Source organism: Portunus trituberculatus, chromosome 30 (assembly GCF_017591435.1).
Source record: "Portunus trituberculatus isolate SZX2019 chromosome 30, ASM1759143v1, whole genome shotgun sequence".
NCBI lineage: Eukaryota > Metazoa > Arthropoda > Malacostraca > Decapoda > Portunidae > Portunus > Portunus trituberculatus.
In genome coordinates, this window is record NC_059284.1 from 12,080,250 (window position 1) to 12,103,994 (window position 23,745).

Sequence of the window (23,745 nt, forward strand, 5' to 3'; positions counted from 1 at the left end):
TTTAAGCTTCTTCATAACACCTAGATTAGAACATCTTCCATGCCACTATCTAGAGTATATTTCTAGTACTATTGACATAATTCTCCAGCCAAATAAGTTGCAATATGTAAGTAATAGGTGTGTAATGCTCATTGATCAGTGCTTACCTGTATCATTAACTGCAATATGTCCAGCTAACTACCCCTTTTATCTAAATGGTTGATCAGATCTGTTCCTTTTGTGGGTGTTTAACCCACACCTATGATGAGGCTAATTTAAATTAAACAGATGCAGCAACCTACCTATGTCATAACTGTTCAGCTGACGTCCTTCCTTTTAACAACATCTCTGACGAAGATTTTCTTACCAACACCTCAAATTCCAATTTTGTTTTACCATTATCTGATATCAGACGTCTTAGCAACATAGAATTTAACCACACTGACCATGATGATCCTGCAAACCATTCTCCTCTACATGATATTGACCCTGACATGAATTACCTACAATTCTCACCACAACAAAACTTCAATAGTGACTATTTTACAGAAACCCAGTTTAATGACAGAATAGTAGAAAAAGCAATTGACACTAATGCATTTTCTGTTCTTCACTTGAACATTCGAAGTATTCCTAAACATATACAAGACCTTAGTAATTACCTCTCAAATATCAACATGAAATTTTCAGTACTGGGACTATCAGAGACCTGGATAGGGAATTCAAGTTCAGGCATTTATAATATGGAAGGCTATAACCAGATTGAGAGTTTCAGAACAAATAGAACTGGTGGGGGAGTTTCTCTATATATTAGAAATAATTTGAAATATGTAAAGAGAAGTGATCTTGATGTATTTGATAATCACCTGGAATCACTGTTCATTGAAATTGATAAGCACCCAGTCAACTGTGGAAAAGATATCATTATCGGCGTGTTATATCGCCCACCTAATACAGACCCTGATGCCTTCATGCATAGTTTAAGTTGTCTTCTTGAAAAACTTGACAACGAAAACAAAACTTTGTATTTGATGGGCGATTTCAACATAAATCTGCTGAATGCTAACACTCATAAATTCACTGCTGATTTTATCGAGCTAATGTTTTCTCATTATTTCATGCCATTAATCAACAAAGCCACTCGAGTTACCAGGAATTCGACCACCCTTATTGATAACATCTTTTGCAATGATACATATAACACATCTCTCTTTAATGGAATCCTCTATAGTGATATATCCGATCATTTTCCCATATTTAGCATAAACCTAACGTCTACCACAGCTAAAGATGAAAGCACAATCCTCAAAGGTAAAAGTTACAGCCAAAGCAATATTGATAAATTCAAGGAAAAACTACAGACTATTGATTGGAATGATGTGATGATTGAAAATGATTGCCAAAAAGCATTCTCAAAATTCTACCACACTTATTTAAAATGTTTTGATGAATGTTTTCCCCTAAAGACACATCAAACTAACAATCGTAACAGGAAGCCTTGGTTATCGGCTGCTCTAAAAAATTCTATTAAGACAAAAAACAAGCTGTATGTAATTTCACTTAACAGGCCCTATGTTTACAACATAAATAAGTATAAGGAATACAAAACAAACCTACAGAGGATTATGCGTAATGCAGAAAGAGACTACAATGAAACTTTATTTAAGGAAAATGTCTGCAACATTAGGAAGTCATGGATAATTTTCAAAGGGATAATAAATAAAGGCAAGACACCCAACATAAAACCCAATAAATTTGTTGTAAATGATGCAGAATTAAGGGATGCAAAGACCATTTCTAATTCATTTAATTATTATTTTGTGAACATTGAACCCAAATTGAGTGCATCTATCCCTCCGAGTAATTTCACCTATGAGTCCTACATGCCAAATGATAATGCATTCTCCCTCTTTTTAGCACCCTCAAGTAGCAATGAAATATCCCAAATTATCCAGGGACTTCCAAACAAAAGTCCAGGATGCGCCGGCATACATACAAAAGTTGTAAAAGAGACTCACTTGCTTATCTGCCACCAGCTAACTCATATTGCAAATTTGTCATTAAGGCAAGGTACTTTTCCTAAAGAATTGAAACTAGCAAAGGTTACTCCTGTATTTAAGGGAAACAATCCTGAAGTAATGGTTAATTATAGGCCTATCTCAGTGCTGCCAGTGTTCTCTAAGATATTTGAGTGCCTTATGTATACAAGATTATACTCTTTCATCACTAAGCATAGCATATTTTATGAGTATCAATTTGGCTTCAGACATGGGTATGGAACAAACTTAGCATTGATCACATTAATAGATAAAATTGCATGTGCACTAGAAGCTGGTAGATTTGTATTAGGAGTTTTCTTGATTTTAGTAAGGCTTTTGACACCATAGATCATAACATTCTTCTCCGAAAATTGTTTAAGTATGGGATTAGAGGTGCTGCACATGACTGGTTGAAAAGTTACCTCTCAAACAGATCCCAGTATGTTGACTACAACAATGTTATGTCCTCTGCCAAAAGTATTACTTGTGGTGTCCCACAGGGTTCCATTTTTGGCCCATTACTATTTCTCATATATGTCAATGATATTGTTAATGTCTCCTCCTCTCTTATTCCCATTCTGTTTGCTGATGATACCAATGTTTTTCTAGAAGGTACTAACATAAATTAAATGATTGTTAAAATGAACGCTGAATTAGCTAAGGTGCTGGATTGGATAAATGCAAACAAATTGTCCTTAAATGTAGAAAAGACCAAATGCATGGTATTCCATACTAAAGAAAGGGAATTCTTGTCACATGTTGATGTAACCTTATGCAACAAAACTATCAATAGAGTTAATCATGTCAAATTTTTAGGGGTTACGATTGATACATGTCAGAGTAACTAAAACCAAAATTGCCAAAGGAATTGGAATGTTAGTCAAAGCTAGGAAATTCTTGTGTAAGTCAATCCTCATTGCAATATACAATAGCTTTATATACCCTTACCTACTATATGGAATAGAGGTATGGGGTAGTGCAAGCAGATGCCATATTGAACTTAAACAGTTTGTGTTAAATAATGATCTCAGTAACACATAGCACTATTACTGCAATAATAAGTATTAATAGCTAGAAATATTTATGTACTTTTTTTTCTCTATATATTTCTCCTCTCTCTCTCTCTCTCTCTCTCCTTAAATACTCTGTATATTTCTCATTAGTATTAATATTCACAAATCTTTACCTATTTTAAGCACCTTATGCATGTATTTAATTACAGTTAATGTATTATTTTTAAAGATTTAAGTTAGTAGCTTTTACTCATAATATAGTCAGTATAAACAAATTTCATAATAAGGTAATAAACTTGTATCTTTGCTTTTATTTATTAAAGAGTATCCAAGACACATATACTTGAAGGTATCTCTTCCTCTTCGTCATTCTGTCTACTTTCACTGTACAAATCATTATCTAGCTGTGATAATTGTATGTGACATTATGACAATAAAATATTATTATTATTATTATTATTATTATTAAACTCACCACATAATCCACCACAAATACAAGGTTGTAATACTATAACTAAGACAGCAGCTTTTTATGTGCTGCTGTCCTGTTATACATGACAGGATTTCCTACCACAACCACACACCTCGTGATTGGCAAAGGTTAGGGCGGAGAAAGAGAAGTCTATGGCTATCTTTCTCTTTGATGTATCTACTGTCATACATTTCAAGTAGTAAATAAAAGTCTTTCATGAGATGGAGGAAATGAAACTCTTGAAATAGTTCAATCCTTGCTTTAATTGTTATATGTTAATTCTCTCTCTCTCTCTCTCTCTCTCTCTCTCTCTCTCTCTCTTACAGACAAGGAAATAGCATTGCCTTCAAGGTTTATTAAGAAATTCAGATATTAGGCACAAAATATACTATTTGTATGTATATCACTAGAGAGCTTAAGCAGAGCACATCCAGCAAACTATAATAAATTAAATTCGATAAAACTGGGGGGATAACAAAAAAATATATAATTTGATCTATCATCCGGTGTGACAAAATATAATTAGAGATTTTATAAGTATGATAAACGGACATGAAAAATAAAAACAGGACAGCCAAGTCTAGCACAGCACAGGGCCACCAGACCTTTGCTTTGTAGTGGTGCCTGTGGAAGGTCACTCCCCACCTTCCACATTTACTGTGTGTGTGTGTGTGTGTGTGTGTGTGTGTGTGTGTGTGTGTGTGTGTGTGTGTGTGTGTGTGTGTGTGTGTGACAGAATCTGACCAAGAAATATTGCAAGGCATCAAATGAGTTACCACTGGCAGTGCCCTGCCTTGTGCAGCAATGGAAAAATAAGAAATGTGACCCAGGGTGTGTTGCTGTGCAGTGCCAGGCGGCAGGAAACCAATCCTACATCACTACTGCCTGACTCACTACCTGCAGTGCACTGGGGCGCCAACACAATCATGCAGTTGTATGCAGCTTTATAATGCTGGCTCTCATCAAAGGAGGGATCCTCACTAGTTATCTGGAGAAGCTACATGGTCATATGACTGTAATAAGCCAGTATTGACTGATTTATATAGACATTAATAAGTTATGTATCTATACAGTACAGTAAAATGGCACAACAGACACCTATGCATGAGCTCTTTGAAATACGTACTATCAAACATAATCTGAATATGCAAGTAATATATTTGTATGTACAAAGGACGAAGAATCAATAAAAAAGAATCACTATTAACATTACCACAGGTTCCATGAACTCTATACATTATATCCTAAAAAAATATGTATCAATCAAGAAAATCTAAAGTTTTATATTACAATAAACCTGATTATAAATCTGTATATAATTTTGAAAGGAAACTGGTCATTTAAAAATCATAACTCAGTCATTCTTAAATTATTGTTCAACATACACAACATCAATAACGGACAAAGTAAACATACAAATATGAGCACAATTAAGAACAACATCTGCATTGTTGAGTGCGAGTCAGCAAACTCATATATAATTTTACAAAACCCTGTAACATTAAAGAGACATCAGCAGTGCTTCAGTATGCAAGTTCCCTACATGCTGGAATATTACATGTGGCTTCAGGTTATTAAGGAATACACTACACTCATGGAGACACCTTGAATCTGAAAACCCAAAGGCAATCTTCAATAGTAAGTTGTTTCATAAAGGCTACATGTCAGGGAGGTCTATGCTACGAGTTATGTAATTCTTCCTAGCTTCATCAAAGTTATATATTAGGGATTTTGGCTAAGACTAACATCACCCAAAAGACCATACCTTGCTTGTTTCTTCTCCTTAATTTCAATATCTCTGCTGAAGGTTGGTCAAGAAAATATTTTTGTGTACAAAAATAATGGCCAGTATTCTTTTCTTATTTTTTCAATGATAGCATGCATCTCAATATCTTACCTCAGTAAATTTTACAATTTGGTTCTCAGCTTTGGTTAAAAACGTGCAAGCAGGAGCTACAGTGTCTTATCACATACAGGAAGGTGTGCTAAGGATTTAAGTATAATAAAGTTAATGACTGCAATGATCTATATCTGGCTGACATAGTTGAATACCCCCTCACTTGTGCTTGCTTATCATTCCCCACTACGTTCTATTTGCAATAAATAAAGCAGGCATACATTACCTCGCCAAAAACCAAATATACACTGCTACACATTCTACAAAAATACAAAATACAAAACCTGTCAAACTACCAGTATGTGATGGAGTCTTTTACAGGCCATGTTACATATACATATTTAACATGGCTTGTAGATCATCCAGGATACTCTTCAGATGTGCTACTTGGTAACAAAAATATTGGAAACTGTTGCTTGAAGAATCGTACCCTTCACTGGTGGTGTGATCCTGTGCCTGAGCTCCACACCGTCGGTCCGCTGTACCTCAGCCACACACCTGGTGGACCTGATCCTGCCACTCCATGCCCGCCATGACAGTGGTGGCTTTATTTCAGTGGCTTGCAATCCGTGGCCTTGCTTTGCACACATATATTCTTATGGGGTCATTAATGAGTAAGCTAAGTGGAATCCTGTCTTTCTCTTAGTGCATTCTATGAAGCATAAAGGTTTAATTCAGGGACTCGAGCCTCACGGCAATCTTTTTTTCTCTGAAACATTAATATAACAAATCCTATTTGAGATTCCTTCAGGTTAATTAATGAGATCTCACCGATGCCACTTTATCACCAAACCTCTGATGGTCACTAATCAATCCCTCTATGCTACTTGTTAGTTAGATTTAAGTTTCACACTACAGTATGTCATCCGAGTGGTTACGTGACAAGAAACACTACTTCTACTTTTATGACAAGGTGAAAATTCATAAGCCAGCTTTTCTTACTGTAATTTACAACAATACCCTGAACAAAATCAGGAACACACCTAAGCTTGTAATCATATAATGATTATAACCTTTTTGGATTTTTCTAGCACAGCTCCCTCTGTCAATGGCAGCTAATGTGGTTGCTCATTAATCAGGCAGCTCTTAAAGCTTACGGAATACTATTACCCACTACCCCATTAACAAGCATCACCACTTCCCATGCACTCATTATAAAGAGTAGTTACACACACCAACCTAAACATTAGTAGCAGGAGCACTTTGGTCTGAGGCCAGGTGACTGTGCTTCTGGCTGTGGAGGGCACCACTGGGATCACCACTGAATGGAACGGTGACCGTCCCGTCCACCGTCACTACTGTTGGGGAACCACGGGTGTAAAGCTCTTCCTCTTCCTCCGCTGCCTCCTCCCCGGGACAGGGCTGAGGGGCCGGGGTGTTGATCTCCGCATTGATTGTCCGGACCTGCAGTGACAAACCGGGGCCTGGGTCAGCCTGACGCCAGGACCAAAGGCACTGCTGATCCTTTTGATTCAAGACAGATCCATTATTGTAATTTACCTATATGTCAATGCAATATCAACTGAGGAGTTTTGAATATCATCAATGTTATTAGGGGCAATACTGAATGATGCAGCTAAATGACAGAATACCTATGCAGCAAATGATGACTTATGAGGATGATCAGGATATCATCAATATGACTGAGGTCATTGTAAGCTATGGGTTGTATATATAGTCATGTATATTCTTTTATAGATTTCTAGTTGAATAAACTAGAGTAAAATTACATAAAGCAATAGCTGAAAGATTATTTCATGCATTGTCCTATTCAGACTAGCATAAAACATGAGGAAGTCTAATCTAAGTACAGTAATAGGTATGTACAAACAATCTTTAAAAATATTCTTACCTAATTATATTACTGATTCAAAAATCATGCATTCAAATGTATGAATTGTTACATACTACCTATCTTTTATTCTTTACAAAATATTACAAAATACATTAAGTAATAGCCATTTGTAAACTTCATAGATCTAAAACCTGACTATGTGAAATTGCTTGCGGGATGCTTAGAAAGAGAACACTAGTAAATGTGTTGAGGAAAGGCAATGAACAAAACGATGAGATGACGACACAAGGGACAGGAGGAGTGTAGATCCTAAACTATGTCTGCATTCACTCACGTCAACTTTGAACGTGTGTGTGTGTGTGTGTGTGTGTGTGTGTGTGTGTGTGTGTGTGTGTGTGTGTGTGTGTATACACTTGTACAATAGTACCTACTTACAAGAAAAGAGCACAGCCACTCCACACTTAGAGCCATCCTGTCATTTATGCAGCCAGCCATCAGACACAATCACTCACAAGTCACTACAAGTGACAGATGGACGAGTCACCACATCACACAGGAAAAGACTGACTGTCTCGGCCATTAATAAGTGAGAGAGGAGGAAAGCATGTGAGGATCTTGGAGATCATCAAAAGAAGTTCAAAAAAGGAAAGGAAACTATTGATGACTGAGGCACCACATAAAACATTACCAATGCTGGCAAGCATTTGTAAAAGCCAAACTGACTCACTGATTTACCCAGAGTATACTGTATATGTATTGATCATTATCATACAATATATTATAAAAAGTTATGATGGGTCAGTTATACAACTTGAAATAATCTGTGTATCTTAGCAAAAATTTGATATTACATCAATCTAACTTGGTCATTTTTGGAGTATAAAGGTTAAGATGTTATTGGTTGAAAGCAATCATGTCAGTCACAACTTCTAAGTTTTCTAGGAGAGTTAATTAGTGTTGAAAAATTACGTACTTTGATTACAAATTTACATCTTGACTGATATGTATAATACATAAATACATAAATGCTTTAAATTCTCGCTCCACATAATCCATATGTCTTGCACAACCTGCCATTCCCCTGAACAAATCTTGACTTCAAAACTTGCCCCACTGATGTATCCTCCACAAAAGCACAGGGATATGATACAATGCTATAGACAGTTTTCAGTCAAAACTGCAGAAGGTATAGCACAAACAGGCCAAAAAATGTGAATTATGTAAAAAAGAGAAAAGTTCGCCCCATATCTGCTAGCACTACTGAGCACCCAGCAAGCCACTCTCAGCCAGCCCCAGGCTCAAGGTGGGGCTGAGCAGCACCTCCAGCACACAGCCCAAAGAACAAGCCAAGCCACACACAGCACCTCTCACTCCAGCTCCAGTCATTACCTTCTCAACAATTTCTAAGAAGTCTTTAAACTAGGTCACCAAGGTGCTGGAAAAAAAATGTTAATTAAGCATGTAATTTTCCTAGACCATTTGCAAAAGCACTAGTGAAAAAAATTAGAGTGAAAAAATTGGCATACCTCAGTCTGCAATACAGTCTTTCCCTGAAATATGGGTCAATACTAAACAAAAATTGTCCCCGTGTTCATTTGCACAGCACACAAGCCAAGCATGCATGTGTGGCTGAAGGCACACTTTCTCATCCCCACACACCCACAATCCCCTGGAATCAAATCACAGCTATCAGCAGCTGCAGTGCAAGTGTGCAACCCACAGTAAAAACATCAATTTAGTGTTGTATGTGTTACATGTTACAAACTTGTGTATTGTATTTGTCTTCCTGCTGCTCCTGCTGCTGCTGAATTTCCCCTTCACCAGCCTCATGAATGGACAGCCCTGATTCATCTGTCCCTTCCAGCACTGCAGACCCACGGCAGCATGGATCTGCAGGCTCTGGGGTATTGCTCCGGGACTGGGAAGGCTCAGTCTGCTCACAAGCCAACAATGTTAAGATTGTTAAGGAACCTGTGTTGAGATCTTCGGGCCATTTCTCACATTTCTCAAGACTGGCCTGAACTTCAACTTTCATCTTGCACTACTTTTGCCTCTATGCAGTGCTAGCAGTCAAGGTTATGTTGGATGCATCTTTGATTCAGACTAAAACACCATAACTTTATGGGTGACATGCAGACTGAGAGGTCAGTACCTGTAGTGAGTGCATGGTGTTGTGCTTCCCCTCAGCAATCAGTCTAACTCATCATATTGTCCAACATAAACAACAACCTTTGTCATGCCAATGATGCACTTACAGGGTCACTCACTCAAAATAATGTATACTGGACACCATGATGCTCAAATATATACGAGATCACCAATATAATCAGGTAATAATAATAATAATAATAATAATAATAATAATAATAATAACAATAATAATAATAATAATAATGATAATAATAATAATAATAATAATAATAATAATAATAATAATAATAATAAAATAATAATAATAACAATAATAATAAAAGACAAGCTTCAACGCCCATGAAGACATTAACAACTATGGCCACACCAGCAGCACACCTGCCTGACAGTAACAGGTTGTCCTCACCTTGGGCTGGGAGTAGTCTTGGTAAAGGGATCCACTTCCTCTCATTGGGGCCTCACTGCCTAGGAAGATGCTGTCATCATCCAGTGGCTGTGTTCCATAGCTGCGAGGCGGCTGGCCAGTCCCAATAAAGGAATAGCTGGACTCCACCCCAGAGGGAGCGTCTCGCAGCACTGACGGTACAAACTGACATGCTACTTCCGTTGGTGAGGCATCGGGATCCAGTCCATCTTCACTCACGGAAGACACCTCCCCGTTTGGTTGGTCACTGCCAAATTCCTGCCAGGATGTGTAGGTTAGAGAGCAGGTAACATTGTGATCTTTATTTTTTCATATTTTTATATATTATGTCTTTTTAATTCCTAACAACTCTATTCTACTGATTTTTTCAAGCAAAAAAATTGCCAAAGGTACCAAGAACACTATTAAGAGCTATGAGAGACAAGACTGAGTTCTTCAAGCTAACACCACAACTGGCAGTATGCATAATGTGGAATGAGATAAGCTTTCATGATAAGTGCTGCCTCCCATCACTCTAACAATTATCTGTGCTGGCTAGAATCTGACACCTTTGATGAAGCAATACATTCCCTTACATCTCAGCAGCTTTTAAGTTTATAGTATTCTGTTTGCATACCTTATACTCCACAGGACTGAGCTCCTTGAACCAGTGCAGTGTGTTGTGAGTGACAAACACGAGGCAAGTGATGATCAGGAGTACTATGCTGTATATAGTGAGGTCTTTTTTCAGCCCCTGTCTCAGCAAGGAGAAGAAGAGGAGGCTTAGCTGTAGACAAACTATGGACACTATCACGAAGTTAATAGCAGTAGTGTGGATCTTCTTGCTGATGACAGATCTTCCATACGCAAAGTAGATATTGTATTTGTCCACAAGATGCTTGAATATCATGTAGAGCGTTCCTGTTCAGAAAGCACAAATGTATTTAGTAAAGAGAAAAAAAATCATGCTGTGCAATATGTGCTACAATGTCTTTTTACTGTAAGCTTGCCTTTTCAGAGTAAATGTGAGATGGCAGTCAAGAAATAAACATAAAAGATCATAGAAAATACAATACTAATAATGGAACAGATAACATTCACTTAAACGTCACTCTGCCTGTGGCATATACTTCCAAGTCAACATCTATTCATTACTTTACAAGAGATGGCAGAACAAAACACCAAATTCTCACCGAAGGGAGTGATGAGAGGGCAGGACACAGAGTAGATGATGGTCATGGCAAAGATCAACATCATCCAGGCATACTGCACACCAAAGGGGAACTCGTACAAGATGGCTTGCCTCACACTGGCCGTCTCAGCCTGGGACCTGCCATGATGTGGAGGGTTATGCCAGCACTACTTTATAAGAGAAGTAAGTAAAAGCTGATGCTATAATCTAAATGAGTTAGGATCTACAATAACCCTTTGTAAATACCTAGTGCTATTCCTGATGCATGTATTTCTTGTACAAATCCCTCTAATAAAATTTAGCAACAGGAAAGTGAAGCCAACCAAATGTCACTCAGGCTTTGTTAATCATGAAAGCGTGGGGTACTCACCGGGACAGGCCAAGCCGCAGGATGTACATGAAAAGCTCGGGGAAGCGAATCAGCTCCAGAGAAGTGCCAATAAAAGCTGAAGTGATGACATAGTTGATAAAGAAAGCGCCATTGTCAGGTAAGAAGATGCATTCCCAGCGGAACGTTTCATTCTGGGGTCTGAACATCATCTCCGCAAAACCTTTAACACTGAAGAAGAATGCACACACACAATTGTTTTACTTATTAAAGAAATATCGTACCTCTTTTTAATAGTGCAAGTGGTATAAAATAAGAATTTCAAGTGTCTATCATAGTATACAATATATCACATAAGAAATATTAAAATTAAAAACATACCAAATGGTTACACGAGAGAGAGAGAGAGAGAGAGAGAGAGAGAGAGAGAGAGAGAGAGAGAGAGAGAGAGAGAGAGAGAGAGAGAGACACTCTTCCTCTGGCTGACTGACCTGGTGAGGCCGAGGGAGGGTAAGATGATGACCATGAAGAGAAGGAAGATGAAGGTCTTCCTCATGATGGAGTGGTTCTGAACAGAGCGCGTCCAATGACTCATGAACTGGTCTGAGTATGACACAATGACGGGCATTAGGGCGGCCATGATCCACAGCAGCAGGGTCGGAAAGAACTCAGACAACAGTGGGCTCTGAAACAACAAAACACATCACATTCACTTGTTCTGTTCTGCCAGGCTGAAAGAAATGTAAAAATACAGTCAAACTAGAGTCAGTATATGGGAAAGACAGTGTTTCTCATCTTTACAAACAAAAATCTTTCATGTGTTTTGTCTATGTATTGATCAAGAATCTTAAACTATGTGCTTACAACAAAGACCAAACTTCTCATATTCTATTTCAAAACTCTTCATTTCACACACTGCCACTTTTCAGAGTAGCACCTCACCATAGTGTAAAGCTTTCCCTGGATAAGAAGGAGGTCAAGGCTGTTTATCACCACAGCTGGTGTGGTGAGGAAGAAGAGAATCACAAAGAGGATGATGTTGATGATCACTGCCTTCAACCACCAGTGACGGTTGGTGACGGACAAGTTGGCCCTGAGGAGAAAGAATAATTTTTTAGTAAACTACAGTAAGCCCCCGAATTTAGCGAAATCCAGCTTAGCAAAACCCTTGTTTAGCGTTGTCTGGAAAAAGGCCAAGCCCTCAAGTTTAGCGATTTTCTCTCATATTTAGCAAATGTACCGCGCTACACTGTCCCGCCTCCCGCTCGCTCTGAGCCAATCGCGTGTCTGTTTGGCCGTGACGTCAGCCCCACAGTGCCTCCAGCATTCCCGCTCAACACTTGAGCTATTGTGTGTGTTAATCCAGCGTGTGAACTCATTTTTTGTGCTCCCATCCTCGCTGTTTAGTGAGTTTCGCTATCACCATGGCCTCCACTAGTGGTTCAGGGGATGCTGATTCCCGTGAAGGTGGCGATGTTGCAGCTGTAAATGGGGACTTTGGGCGGACGAAAGACTGATTGGTATTTTTCCCTATTTAAAGTAATATTCAAATTTGGCAAAATTCCAATTTAGCGAAGGTTTCGGCAGACTAATAGGATCGCTAAATGTGGGGGCTTACTGTACACAATTTCAAACACCAACAAACTTTCCAAGGAAAATAAAATTTATATATATGTCAAACAACTGGAGTATAAACCAATATATTACTACTACTGCTATTACTATCATCTTAATCATTCCTAATTGACAAGGTTGCCCATCTCACCAGTAAATATCCTCTGGTGAAGGAGCCACTCGGATGAACCAGTTGTAGGGTTTGAGTTCACTGGAGACTGAGGAGGCGGGAATGTTGCGGAAACAGTCACACTTGTTCTTGTGGTCACGGAGGACTTTGTTGGCATTCTCAATACTGTCAAAGGTTAGGAAAGCTACACCAGTTGGTCTCTGCAGCGCCTTCACTTTCTCATTCTCAACTTCACCACTCAGTCGCATTTCCTCTTCACTGTAGAACTCAATAGCATCAACCTGGTAGAAAAGATAGACATAGTAATAATCTTGATAATATTTAAGGAAGTCAGATATGCAGCAATATCTAGAAGCTAAAAATACAAATCAAATGGGTTTACTTTGAGGAAATAAAAAGGTTAGGCAAAAATTAGTAACTTCCATGATTCAAGACTCGACATAAGACTGAGAGGCCTGTATTCAGAAATACTTCCCTTTCTTACCACAACCATTTTCAAAGACTATAGAGACCATTAGCCAAGTCCTAAGGAATATTTTTCCTGCTGAAAATGCAGAAAACTTGTTAACATGTCACTAGAATTACAGAAACATCTTTGAAAACCTGTCACTTCAACTACAGCCCTTTGAAAATTGTGAAGGTGCAGCATGGAAGTGTTTTAGAATATGGACCATAAACTCACTGTGGGGCAGCCAAATATGTCACAGCAGCCACAGATGACACCACACTTGTAAGGCCGCATGTCCAGCCTCCTGTTAGTTTCCTTCAGGTAAGCCTCACAGTACAGCCGAGCATTGCGTGCCACCTCCCTGCAGAACAAACATCACAAACCTTCATCACTCTTCCTAACTCTACTGTGTTAAGGAGTCCAGCATTGAAGGAGCTGGGACCATATTGTTAAAAGGGGATTGGACTACTATTATTCTTCCCTATAACCATTCCTTTTAAAGAAACAGATTACATACTTGCATATATGATTAGTCACTCAAGCTTGCCCTTTATCCTACTATGTTGTCTTCATCATAGGCAAGACAAATGATGACACAAACAACACTTCTACAAGACAACAGCTTCATGTTACTCTTATATTCAGTAGAGTTGCACTACTTGCACTACAAGATAATGATTAACAACTGAAAGTAATATTTCCTTGAGTACATTACCTTTCTTTGTCATACTCAATCAGGGACTTTATGTCATAGGCAAACTGCACATCTTGCACCTCCAAATCTGGGTAAGCCTCCCTGGAAATTTAAAATGTGTACATCAAGGGAACACCAATTACTTGGCACCAATGTTACAAAAGGAACTCAAATCATTACAACACTGTATATGACTTCTTCAAAACCTTATTTGGAAAGACATGTAATACTGAAGAACAACAAACAATTTCATCATTAAGAAATTGTTTACACTTTGATCTGACAACACAGACTAGAATACAGCAACACAAGGAGAGCTTACTGGAAGTGCTTGAGAATGGTGTCCTTGTGACAGGCTCTGCGCGGCACTCGTGTTATCATGAGGGTTCGGGAGGCACTGGTGGTCACCTCCTTCAAGTCAAGCTTCTTAGAGAACCTCCTGGTGAACACTATTCCCAATGGCAAGAAGAGGAAAGCCAGGGTAACATGGATCCACATTAGTCTTGACCTGGAGAAAGAGAGAGAGAGAGAGAGAGAGAGAGAGAGAGAGAGAGAGAGAGAGAGAGAGAGAGAGAGAGAGAGAGAGAGAGAGAGAGAGAGAGAGAGAGAGAGAGAGAGAATCATTAGTGTTTTCAAATCATACAAGACAAAACAAATCCAATCAAGAACCTTGTGCTGATGTTGAAACACTTGAGAACGAGACCATCTCTTCATGATAGCTCCATTGAGGCATCACTATAGTTTCAGCTCCACCTCAGCAGCTACACTCCACCACTTGACTGTCATTCTTTTCAGTCCCAGTAACACCATAACTCTTGCTGACTTACTGTGGGTTGAGGTTGGCCATAGTGGTGTGGCCAAACTCCTTCTTTCCTCCCTCCAGTGTGCCTTGGAAGTTGATGGGCAGGACAATGGAGATGCTGATAATGCACACAATCATCAGGTAGATAACAATGTGCCGCTGGAAGGACAAGTACTGCACTGCATCTCTTCCACTCTTTGCCAGGATCTGTTCATCTCTGTAAAAGGGGAATGTTGTACAGTAATGGGATGAAGGGGAAGGGTGGATTTAACATTACACAGCGACACAAACCAATGAATGCTCTGAGAAATGGATTAGAAAAAGAGAGAGAAAAAAAACTGCTACATTCAAGTTGTGTTCATATGAAACATTCTCACACATGACATCTACAGTGCAGCAAATGACACAGTTCTACAGACCAAGTGTTCTCAGCTGCTACATATGAAACATGTTTGGGGATTTCAGTATCATCAAGGATGAGGATGAATTATCTTCCCCATGAGACTGCATGGGCTGGGATCACCATGGCAACGTGTACTCGCTCTTCTCATTGTTAGCATCACAAGCCACCGCGCTAATGAGTTACCAGGCACACAGCAAAGTATAAAAATAGTATTTTTGTGTAAGAACAGAACTATATGGTAGCAATGGTGAAGCTTTCTATAATATACCTAACAATGTCTACATGAATCTGGAAAGCACTGGCATACACAGCAAATACTTACTTGATTTTGAAAAGAGCTGGAATCCATGAGAAGTAACCTTTGTCTAGCTGCAAGTTGAACTCCAGTGAAGAGACCGAGTCCACCTCTGCTGCCATCTTCCCTGTGTCTGACTCTTGTCCATAGAATAGCTGCGTCCACCTTCATTCCCAGCACACAATGGAGGAGAAAAGAGGAAGTGTTATCAATATTCACCCGTGATGTTTTTACTGAGATTATAATGCACAGTTATCTTGTTTTCACTTCATTACAGATGAGGAAGTAGGGAAAGTGCACATGCTCAGAGAGGAAACACCATAAAATGAAGAGAGAGGAAAGATAATCCCATGGTTTTATAATTATGTTAGTTTTTGGATATATCACAAAGATACATACATTGTTAGCAGCATCACCATAGAGCCAGCCAACCAACCCAACAAAACACTGACACACACACACACACACACACACACACACACACACACACACTGCCAAACTAATAAACCGTACACACAAACCACACACACACATGGAGGCACACAAACATAAACACAATTCACATATACACCAAAATACCAGAATACATGTTGGCACCTACACATTGTACTGACTGAATCCAAGGTTCTTTATTCTGAAACAGAAAAGTAAAAAATACCAGAGAATAAATAAGTATTAGGATCACACTAGTGGCTCATGCTGGGAAGGTTTGCAAATAAGGGAACAAAGCTATGAGGTCAACAAACCAAAGTAATTAAAACTATATACTTATCAATGGAGTGATCATGAAAGACAATCAATACAGTGAATACCAGAATAATTACAATCAAAGGATAAGTTTCCATAGAAATTTCAGAAAACATACATAATGTTGACAGGTTTCTAATAAAAAAGAACAATTATTGGAAACTACTTGAAATTGAGTGCATTGACAAGATAAAAATACAACTATGTACTTACACACAGAGGTAATAGTCATTGTTCCTTCTAACACCAAAAAATATATTATAAACATCACAAGTAACAGGAAAATAATTAGCCAATATAATGAAAAGTATCCTTGTATGATCATCTATGCTCCACAATATGCTCCTTCATATCCAGCTCAAATATTTATCAAGACATTCATCTTTCTCTATTTGTATACTGTATCCATAAATGAGCAGTTTTCATCTCTTCATTGCATTAAGCTTTTAACAATGGATGGGAGACAAGAGGCCGGTTTATACAGCTATGCAGATATTGCTCTGATTTGTAACTTTGGCTGCTAGAAGGAGTAATAACAGTCATCATTTCAATCAATAATGCATAAAACACAAAGCAAAACTCACGTCATTACTCAACTTGAAGAAACACAGATCAAATATACTTAGAAAAGGAGAGGCAAACAACTGGCCACAATGCCATGGAGACAGATGCAAAAGGGAAGCTGAGATGAGGTTTGCCACAAAGCTGGGCACACGAGCCTGTCTGCCACAGCTAACAATGCCACCCATAACTCACCGACTCTCGTACTTCTGCACCAGAGCCAGCCGCCCATAGTTCCACGCCTTTTTCCTCAGCACAGTGAATAGGGACAGCAACAACTGACAAAGGAAGTGAAAGAAATTTATAGACTGCAGAATATTCCATCATGAAAACTATTTAGAACCAAACAGTATATTTTCAAAGCATTTTCATTATTTTGCTCAGGATTCATCGCCCTAATAGTTCTCAATATATTTTCTAGATTTTTATTTGATGCCTACATACACAGTAACACAAAGAAAGGCATCAACTTACAAGCCATGCCAGGACGTTAATGAGCAAGTTCTCTGGGATTCCTTCATAGCCAGTGTGTAGCCAGGATGTTTTGTTCTGAGCAACATACTGGTTACAGCTGTGTTTGTCTTGTTGCCACAGTGGCTCAATCAGCTCAAAATCTGTCTCGTTAGGCGCAATTGTTGTCTGAGCAAAGGAGAACTCCATTGGGGTCCCCATCTGAAGAGAAAACAGTTGAAACATTACTTACCTTTACTCTATTTTTCTACCAAAAGCTCAATTAAAGTATAAATATTCATGGAAGTGACCTACAGTTGGCGAAGTAACATACTTTTAGAAACAATCACAAAAATATAACGTCACATCTGTACTATACGAGCTCCAAAAATTGTATGGATTTCATCACATGTGTTGATCTGAGTATTATTTTCTTCCTGATCACAAAATTTACATATAAAATGCACTCAATATGTGAAGCTCTTTCTGTCCTGGCAGTTGTTTTAAGACTTACAGAGTGGCTGCTGCAAGTGAATTAGACCGGCTGGCTCTAGGAGATCCCACGTGATGCTTAACAAAGACTCATGACACAGCACAACATGCTCTGTCTCCCCAACTGCTACTGCAAAGCCATCTCATGGCTGACTCTAAGTTTACCTCTAGGAGACAAATTATTATGTCTAAAAAGATTTACTTGACTAATAAGAAAAGAAAACAATAAATGTGATTCTTTGAATAGCTATATTTGATCTTTTACTGAAAATCTTATATTCTTAACAAAAATCATCAATGGTATGTATCGCAGCCATCTTATCCAAATAACCTGTTTAATGCTTGCATCATCATTATGATAGCAACAATGGAACATGACACCATACAACTTGATACCTGTTATCCACACATGACAAGACTGACTCATGTGACCTTGCAAGTCTTAAAATAAATTACTTATACACAAGGAAAAAACATTCACTTCATAAACCAAGCATTAAGGAGTGCATCACTGTGAAATTACCTCATAAGAAACAGACCAAGAACCATGGATAATGAGCTGAAGGAAAGGATGTGAACTGAATTAACTGGATTGTTGGTTATGAAAAGCAGATCAACGACAGACATTTACAGGGGATGTTAAAGGGAGCCAGCCTTACTTGATGGTTCCAGCTTTGCACTCAGTTCATTGTGAGGCTAAAGGTTACTACTGAATACATAATCGTTTTTACTATGAACATGAGAAACTGGAGACACATACTAAGTTATGAGCCCCTTCTGATATGTCATTTACAGTAATCTAAAATTCTATTTAATTCATAGAACTGAACATAGTACATGGAAGTAATGTTTCTTTGAGTCTCCTAGGTTCTCACAATAGCTTTATCAAGTGACCATGAACATTCTATTTCTCTCCTATTCATTAATCTACATTCCTCTGGTGCAGACAACACTGGTCAGAAACATTGCTCCTCATGATGTCTTAAGGGATCTCTAGGGTGCAGATAAAGCCTATAAGAAATACATTACCAGATAATGTGTATGTGGTGCAGCACCTTACCTGCTCAAGATGTAGCACATAAAACTACAAAGTAATATGTTTGAAAAAAGATAGCCCAAATTTTTTTTTCACTATATTCCGCCACAGCTGCCAGGTTTGACTGGCATGGTAGGTGGACTCACACACTGATACAGGCTGGTGCCACACTGGTTAGGTTGTCAGGCTTGCTGGGACGCAGACCCGTTATCAGGAGTGTATGGGGTGAGTCACTGTGACGTGTTGTGAGGGAGCTGCTGCTGCCTCAAGGGAATACCCTCTTCAAACATTAACATATATATTTAAATAATATCAACTTGGTAACACATGGGCATTTTCAATATAGGTCGGGGTCATGAAAAACTAATGCAGCCCGAAGACCTCAGACCAGTCACTCCTGTACCCTCACGCGTGGCACTCAGACGCCCACACGGCATTCCACGCACCCTATCCTCTATTCATCCACCACATGTACACCACCACCACACCCACCACTACTACTTGCCACCTCCGAGGCTGAATAATTAAGAAGAAGAAGGTAAAGAGTGGTGTGAGCAGGACAGCTGGCGCTCACCTCCCCTGTCTCTCCTCCGCCCGTCGATAAACAAACCCTGCCAGCTGATCCTCTCTGACACCTACCTGCCCCACACCACTTTCGCCAATATCTCATTTCCCTCCCCTTGCCCTTCCCTCAAACTGCTATCTATTTATTGACAGAAAATCACACGAAAAATAGGTGGTTTTAGAAGTAGAGAATGTTAATCTGTTGTGTCTCAGCATTAGGTTTTTGTGTGTGATATTGGTTATAGGCTACCATGAGGGTCATGTGATCCGCGGACCTAACTTTTTTGTATCTCTTTGTCTTATGAAATGGCTCCACAAGGATTTTCACATTCTTATCCTTCGTTAAAAATTACCCTTGTATTTTGCTCTTATCGTCAATTATATATATTTTTTTTACAAGAAATTAGCAATGAGAGATGACAGCAGTACGATGTTTTTGTTCCTTATACGATAATATGTGGTGCGTACGATAATTTGCTGGAATTCATATTGCATAACATTATACTGTACGTTTCTTTTTCTTCTTCTTCTTTTTCTTTTAACCCTTCAGTACTATGACGTGTTTTCATATTCATTCTGCTTACTATCTGGTGATTTTATACAGATTCAGAAACTAATATGGGGGATTAAAAAAGTGAAGACTGTGGCCATTAAACTTCCAATCTCCATAGACCCTTCCTAATGTCAATAAAATGGTTTAATCGTAGACAAATCTCAAGATAAATATGTGTCCCAGTATTCAAGGGGTTAATTATGTATTGATCATTTAGTTTATATAAAATGTAATATATAAGGAGGAGGCTAGCGTAGGCACGAGGTAAGAGAGGCAACAGAAAGCATAATACAAAGGGAAGGGATTTTTATCTTACTTTTTACCTTGAGAAAGCTACAATATACTCTTATTTTTAATATCATAGCAAAGAAATCAACTGCTCGTAACACAAACCATAGCTTTGGGATATGATAGATAGGTACACGAAGCTACAATGAAATGATGGTGAGTGATGCTGCCTAACTACTTCCCCTTTGTTAATAAAATGGATTCACACACACACACACACACACACACACACACACGGTAGCTCAGTGGTTAGAGCGCTGGCTTCACAAGCCAGAGGACCGGGGTTCGATTCCCTCGAGGGGCTGTGGCCTCGCTTTCCCGGTGTGTGTTGTGTGTTCATGTGCTCTCAGTCCTACTCGAAGATCGGTCTATGAGCTCTGAGCTCGCTCCGTAATGGGGAAGACTGGCTGGGTGACCAGCAGACGACCGAGGTGAATTACACACACACACACACACACACAGAGAGAGAGAGAGAGAGAGAGAGAAGGAAGGAGTGCAATGGTGACACCACTACCACATCACACCCCAACACCAAGATATCATTGGCTTTCTGCTCCAAATTGTCACCCGCAGAGAGAGAGAGAGAGAGAGAGAGATATGACGTGGTAACAAGGCCTACCTTTTATCTAGACACAATGTTATGGTTCATACATAATCACAACGCTACAATGGAGTAATGACGCATAAATTTTGCGGTTAAACTTCTATCAGGCAATATGGGAGGATGGTGGAGTGTGGGTCATTAAAACATTAAGAGGCGACACAGGTGTATGCCAGCCAGGTGACTAGTTAAGGCAGGTGTTGCGCATAGCTCACCTGCCCTTCCTTAAACTGGATTACCTGAGTTACTATGCAGGTAATTGAATGCCACTAGCTGTAGGATATAAATTTATGATGTATTAGCCAGGTCGACGTGGCAATGAGTTTAACTGCTCTAATCAGAAACGCCTTGCTCTCTCAACACGACAATTTTCCAAGTCCCCAGAGACAACTAGCCGGGTTTTCAAGACAGTTTTTCCTCATATTAACTAGAAATCTTGCCAACCCATCACCAGAACCATAAATATACCCTTAAAAACACGAGTATCTTCAACTAGAGAATTTGGAAAGTGGTGATGGTGAGAGAGCAAAGCGTTTCAGAATACCGGTCTAAGTTGTAATGCTCATTGTTAGTACAGTTTATGAACATGGTAACACGCGGGCGTATGAGTGCAAACTATACCGTATCTTAACCTGATGCACAAATAACACAAGGCAAGCTACTTATCACGATCTCTATTTAATTAAAGTAATGCACAACGTATAGCGTGTCTGTTTATAGTTAGTGTAACAATCTAAGGAACTTGGTACGCATGAATTCTTATCAAACCAAGCATTATCTTGGTATGGTTATAATGAGAGACAGTGTATAAGTTTATGGCACTATTCTGCGAATATTTCTGCGAATCAATCAACCCTCCCTTCTCAATTTTTCTCCTTTTTTTCCTTTCCTTCCCCTCTCTCCCTTCCTTCCTCTTTCCCTCTCACTCTGCTCCTTTCCTCTGCTTCTTTGCGTGCAGTTGGATGTTACACGAAAATAAAGATCAATTTCACTGAGAACTCTAGTGCAGGGAGTGGGGAATGCGGCGTGGTGCTCCGTGGCCAGCTAAGGTAACATTAAACTGGGATGCAGGTCATAGGGATCAGCAGTGTTGTTTTAGCAAACTGATCCAAATACTTGTTATTTAATATTGAAGACAGAAGAACGATAACGTCCAAACGTAATCAGTAACTGTAGGAGTTGAATAATTAAGGTAGTCCTTCTTAAGGTAGTCCTTCCTTTATCATTACTATTATTATTATTATTATTATTATTATAATTATTATTATTATTATTATTATTATTATTATTATCACTGTTCAGTGAAAAAAAAAAAAAAAACGCACGACCCGATGGCTCCCAGACGACTGGTAAGGACACACTGTGTCGGCAGGTACTCGTAGAGTTTGCCACAGCGTCTTGGTGCAGGTCAGTCTGCTGGAGAAGTAGTTCCCCGCGGTCTACAGGCACCGTGGTGTGGCGCACACCACACGCACAAATCTGTGATTCAAACACGGATTTTACCGGTGGAAGAGCGTGAGTATTGGGGCACAAGTGGCGTGGCACGTCTGTCACCGACTCTCTACATGTAAAAGGTTAATCGAGTACTGCGATATATATATATATATATATATATATATATATATATATATATATATATATATATATATATATATATATATATATATATATATATATATATATATATATATATATATATATATATATATATATATATATATATATATATATATATATATATATATATATATATATGGTAAAGAGTGACGTAAACAACTCTGGACACAATAGTGTTTTAACCTTCGCGGGGGACGAGGCAGTGGTATTAATAGAAGATGGCAGTAGTTGAGCTGCTTGTGGAGGGCTCACCCGATCTCTGCCACTCAGTCACGACCCAGCGCTCCTCCTTGCATCCCGGCAACAGAGACACCTCTGGCCTGGCACAAGGTTAAACGGTAGCCGCCTGGTCTTGGCACACACACAAACCCAGAACTCAGCGACGTAAAGACCAAGTAAGTCTCACCATAAACCGTAGAATTATTGATTGCCGGGACACGTGTTTTGCTTTATAACTTTCATGTAACAAGAGTGAACAAAAGATGCATCTCTCAGTCATCAGACAGTTTTGTGGTGGTGCTTTGTTTTGAGTGATACAGTCAGTAGTGATTCACTGTCAGCACTGCCGTGAGTTTGTAGTCGGGGGCCGGAAGGTCGTGCATAGGTCATGTGTCAGGGAGAAGGACCGCCAGACTACAAAATGTGATGCTTTCAAACCTTTTTACCACCAGATCGTAAAAATGACGACTCAAGGTAATCAGATCGACACCAATTGTATGACGCTGACGAGATATATCCTGAAGGAACAGAAGAAACACCCACACGCGACAGGGGAGCTTACCATGCTGGTGATGGCCATCCAGACCGCCGTCAAGAGCATCTCCAACGCCGTCAGGAAGGCTGGCATCGCTTCTCTGTGAGTCTCCTGCATGTCTTCATCCTGACGGTATACAGATTTCACTTAGATAACATAACTCACACTAGCATGGCTTGCTAGATGTAGTGCTTTTAATCCTTTACTAATTAACCATCCCTTTCCTTTTTCCTCTCCTTCCTATTCGAGCGTTCTCTTCTCTACAAGGTCTAGGTTTGTAGAAAGGTGCACGAGTTAGATATACTAGATGCAATTGATTTCTAGCCCTGACCTGTTGGCCATCATTTTCCTCCTTTTCACCCACTTCATCTCGCATATCTTCTATAAGATCTACGTATTTCTTTTCAAAGGTTAATTTCATAGTTAA

At 39.1% G+C, this 23,745-nt stretch overlaps 1 protein-coding gene across 16 annotated transcripts in view; it reads right to left on the bottom strand.

The window, feature by feature from the left end:
- The window catches only part of LOC123510815 (CSC1-like protein 2), a 42,485-nt gene that overhangs the window by 14,788 nt on the left and 3,952 nt on the right, over window positions 1–23,745 (bottom strand). The window contains exons 1-18 of one of the 16 annotated variants that reach the window (XR_006676607.1): window positions 19,447–19,626; window positions 17,438–17,635; window positions 17,159–17,241; window positions 16,257–16,289; window positions 15,683–15,820; window positions 14,983–15,174; window positions 14,478–14,663; window positions 14,177–14,257; window positions 13,696–13,822; window positions 13,035–13,294; window positions 12,212–12,362; window positions 11,761–11,954; window positions 11,312–11,500; window positions 10,943–11,079; window positions 10,387–10,670; window positions 9,753–10,028; window positions 8,961–9,128; window positions 4,162–6,864 (exon numbers count right to left, since the gene is read on the bottom strand). Coding sequence is in view for 15 of the 16 variants with exons in the window: in XM_045266214.1 (XP_045122149.1) it covers window positions 6,580–6,864; window positions 8,961–9,128; window positions 9,753–10,028; window positions 10,387–10,670; window positions 10,943–11,079; window positions 11,312–11,500; window positions 11,761–11,954; window positions 12,212–12,362; window positions 13,035–13,294; window positions 13,696–13,822; window positions 14,177–14,257; window positions 14,478–14,663; window positions 14,983–15,174; window positions 15,683–15,820; window positions 16,257–16,289; window positions 17,159–17,241; window positions 17,438–17,635; window positions 19,447–19,611 (3,147 nt within the window). In the remaining variant the exon portion in view is untranslated. Of the gene's footprint in view, window positions 1–3,747; window positions 6,865–8,584; window positions 8,631–8,960; window positions 9,129–9,752; window positions 10,029–10,386; window positions 10,671–10,942; window positions 11,080–11,311; window positions 11,501–11,760; window positions 11,955–12,211; window positions 12,363–13,034; window positions 13,295–13,695; window positions 13,823–14,176; window positions 14,258–14,477; window positions 14,664–14,982; window positions 15,175–15,682; window positions 15,821–16,256; window positions 16,290–17,158; window positions 17,242–17,437; window positions 17,636–17,927; window positions 18,078–18,965; window positions 19,401–19,433; window positions 19,627–23,345; window positions 23,445–23,745 lie in introns of those variants that run through there. The other 15 variants (XM_045266219.1, XM_045266218.1, XM_045266217.1 and 12 more) reach the window with 15 other exon arrangements.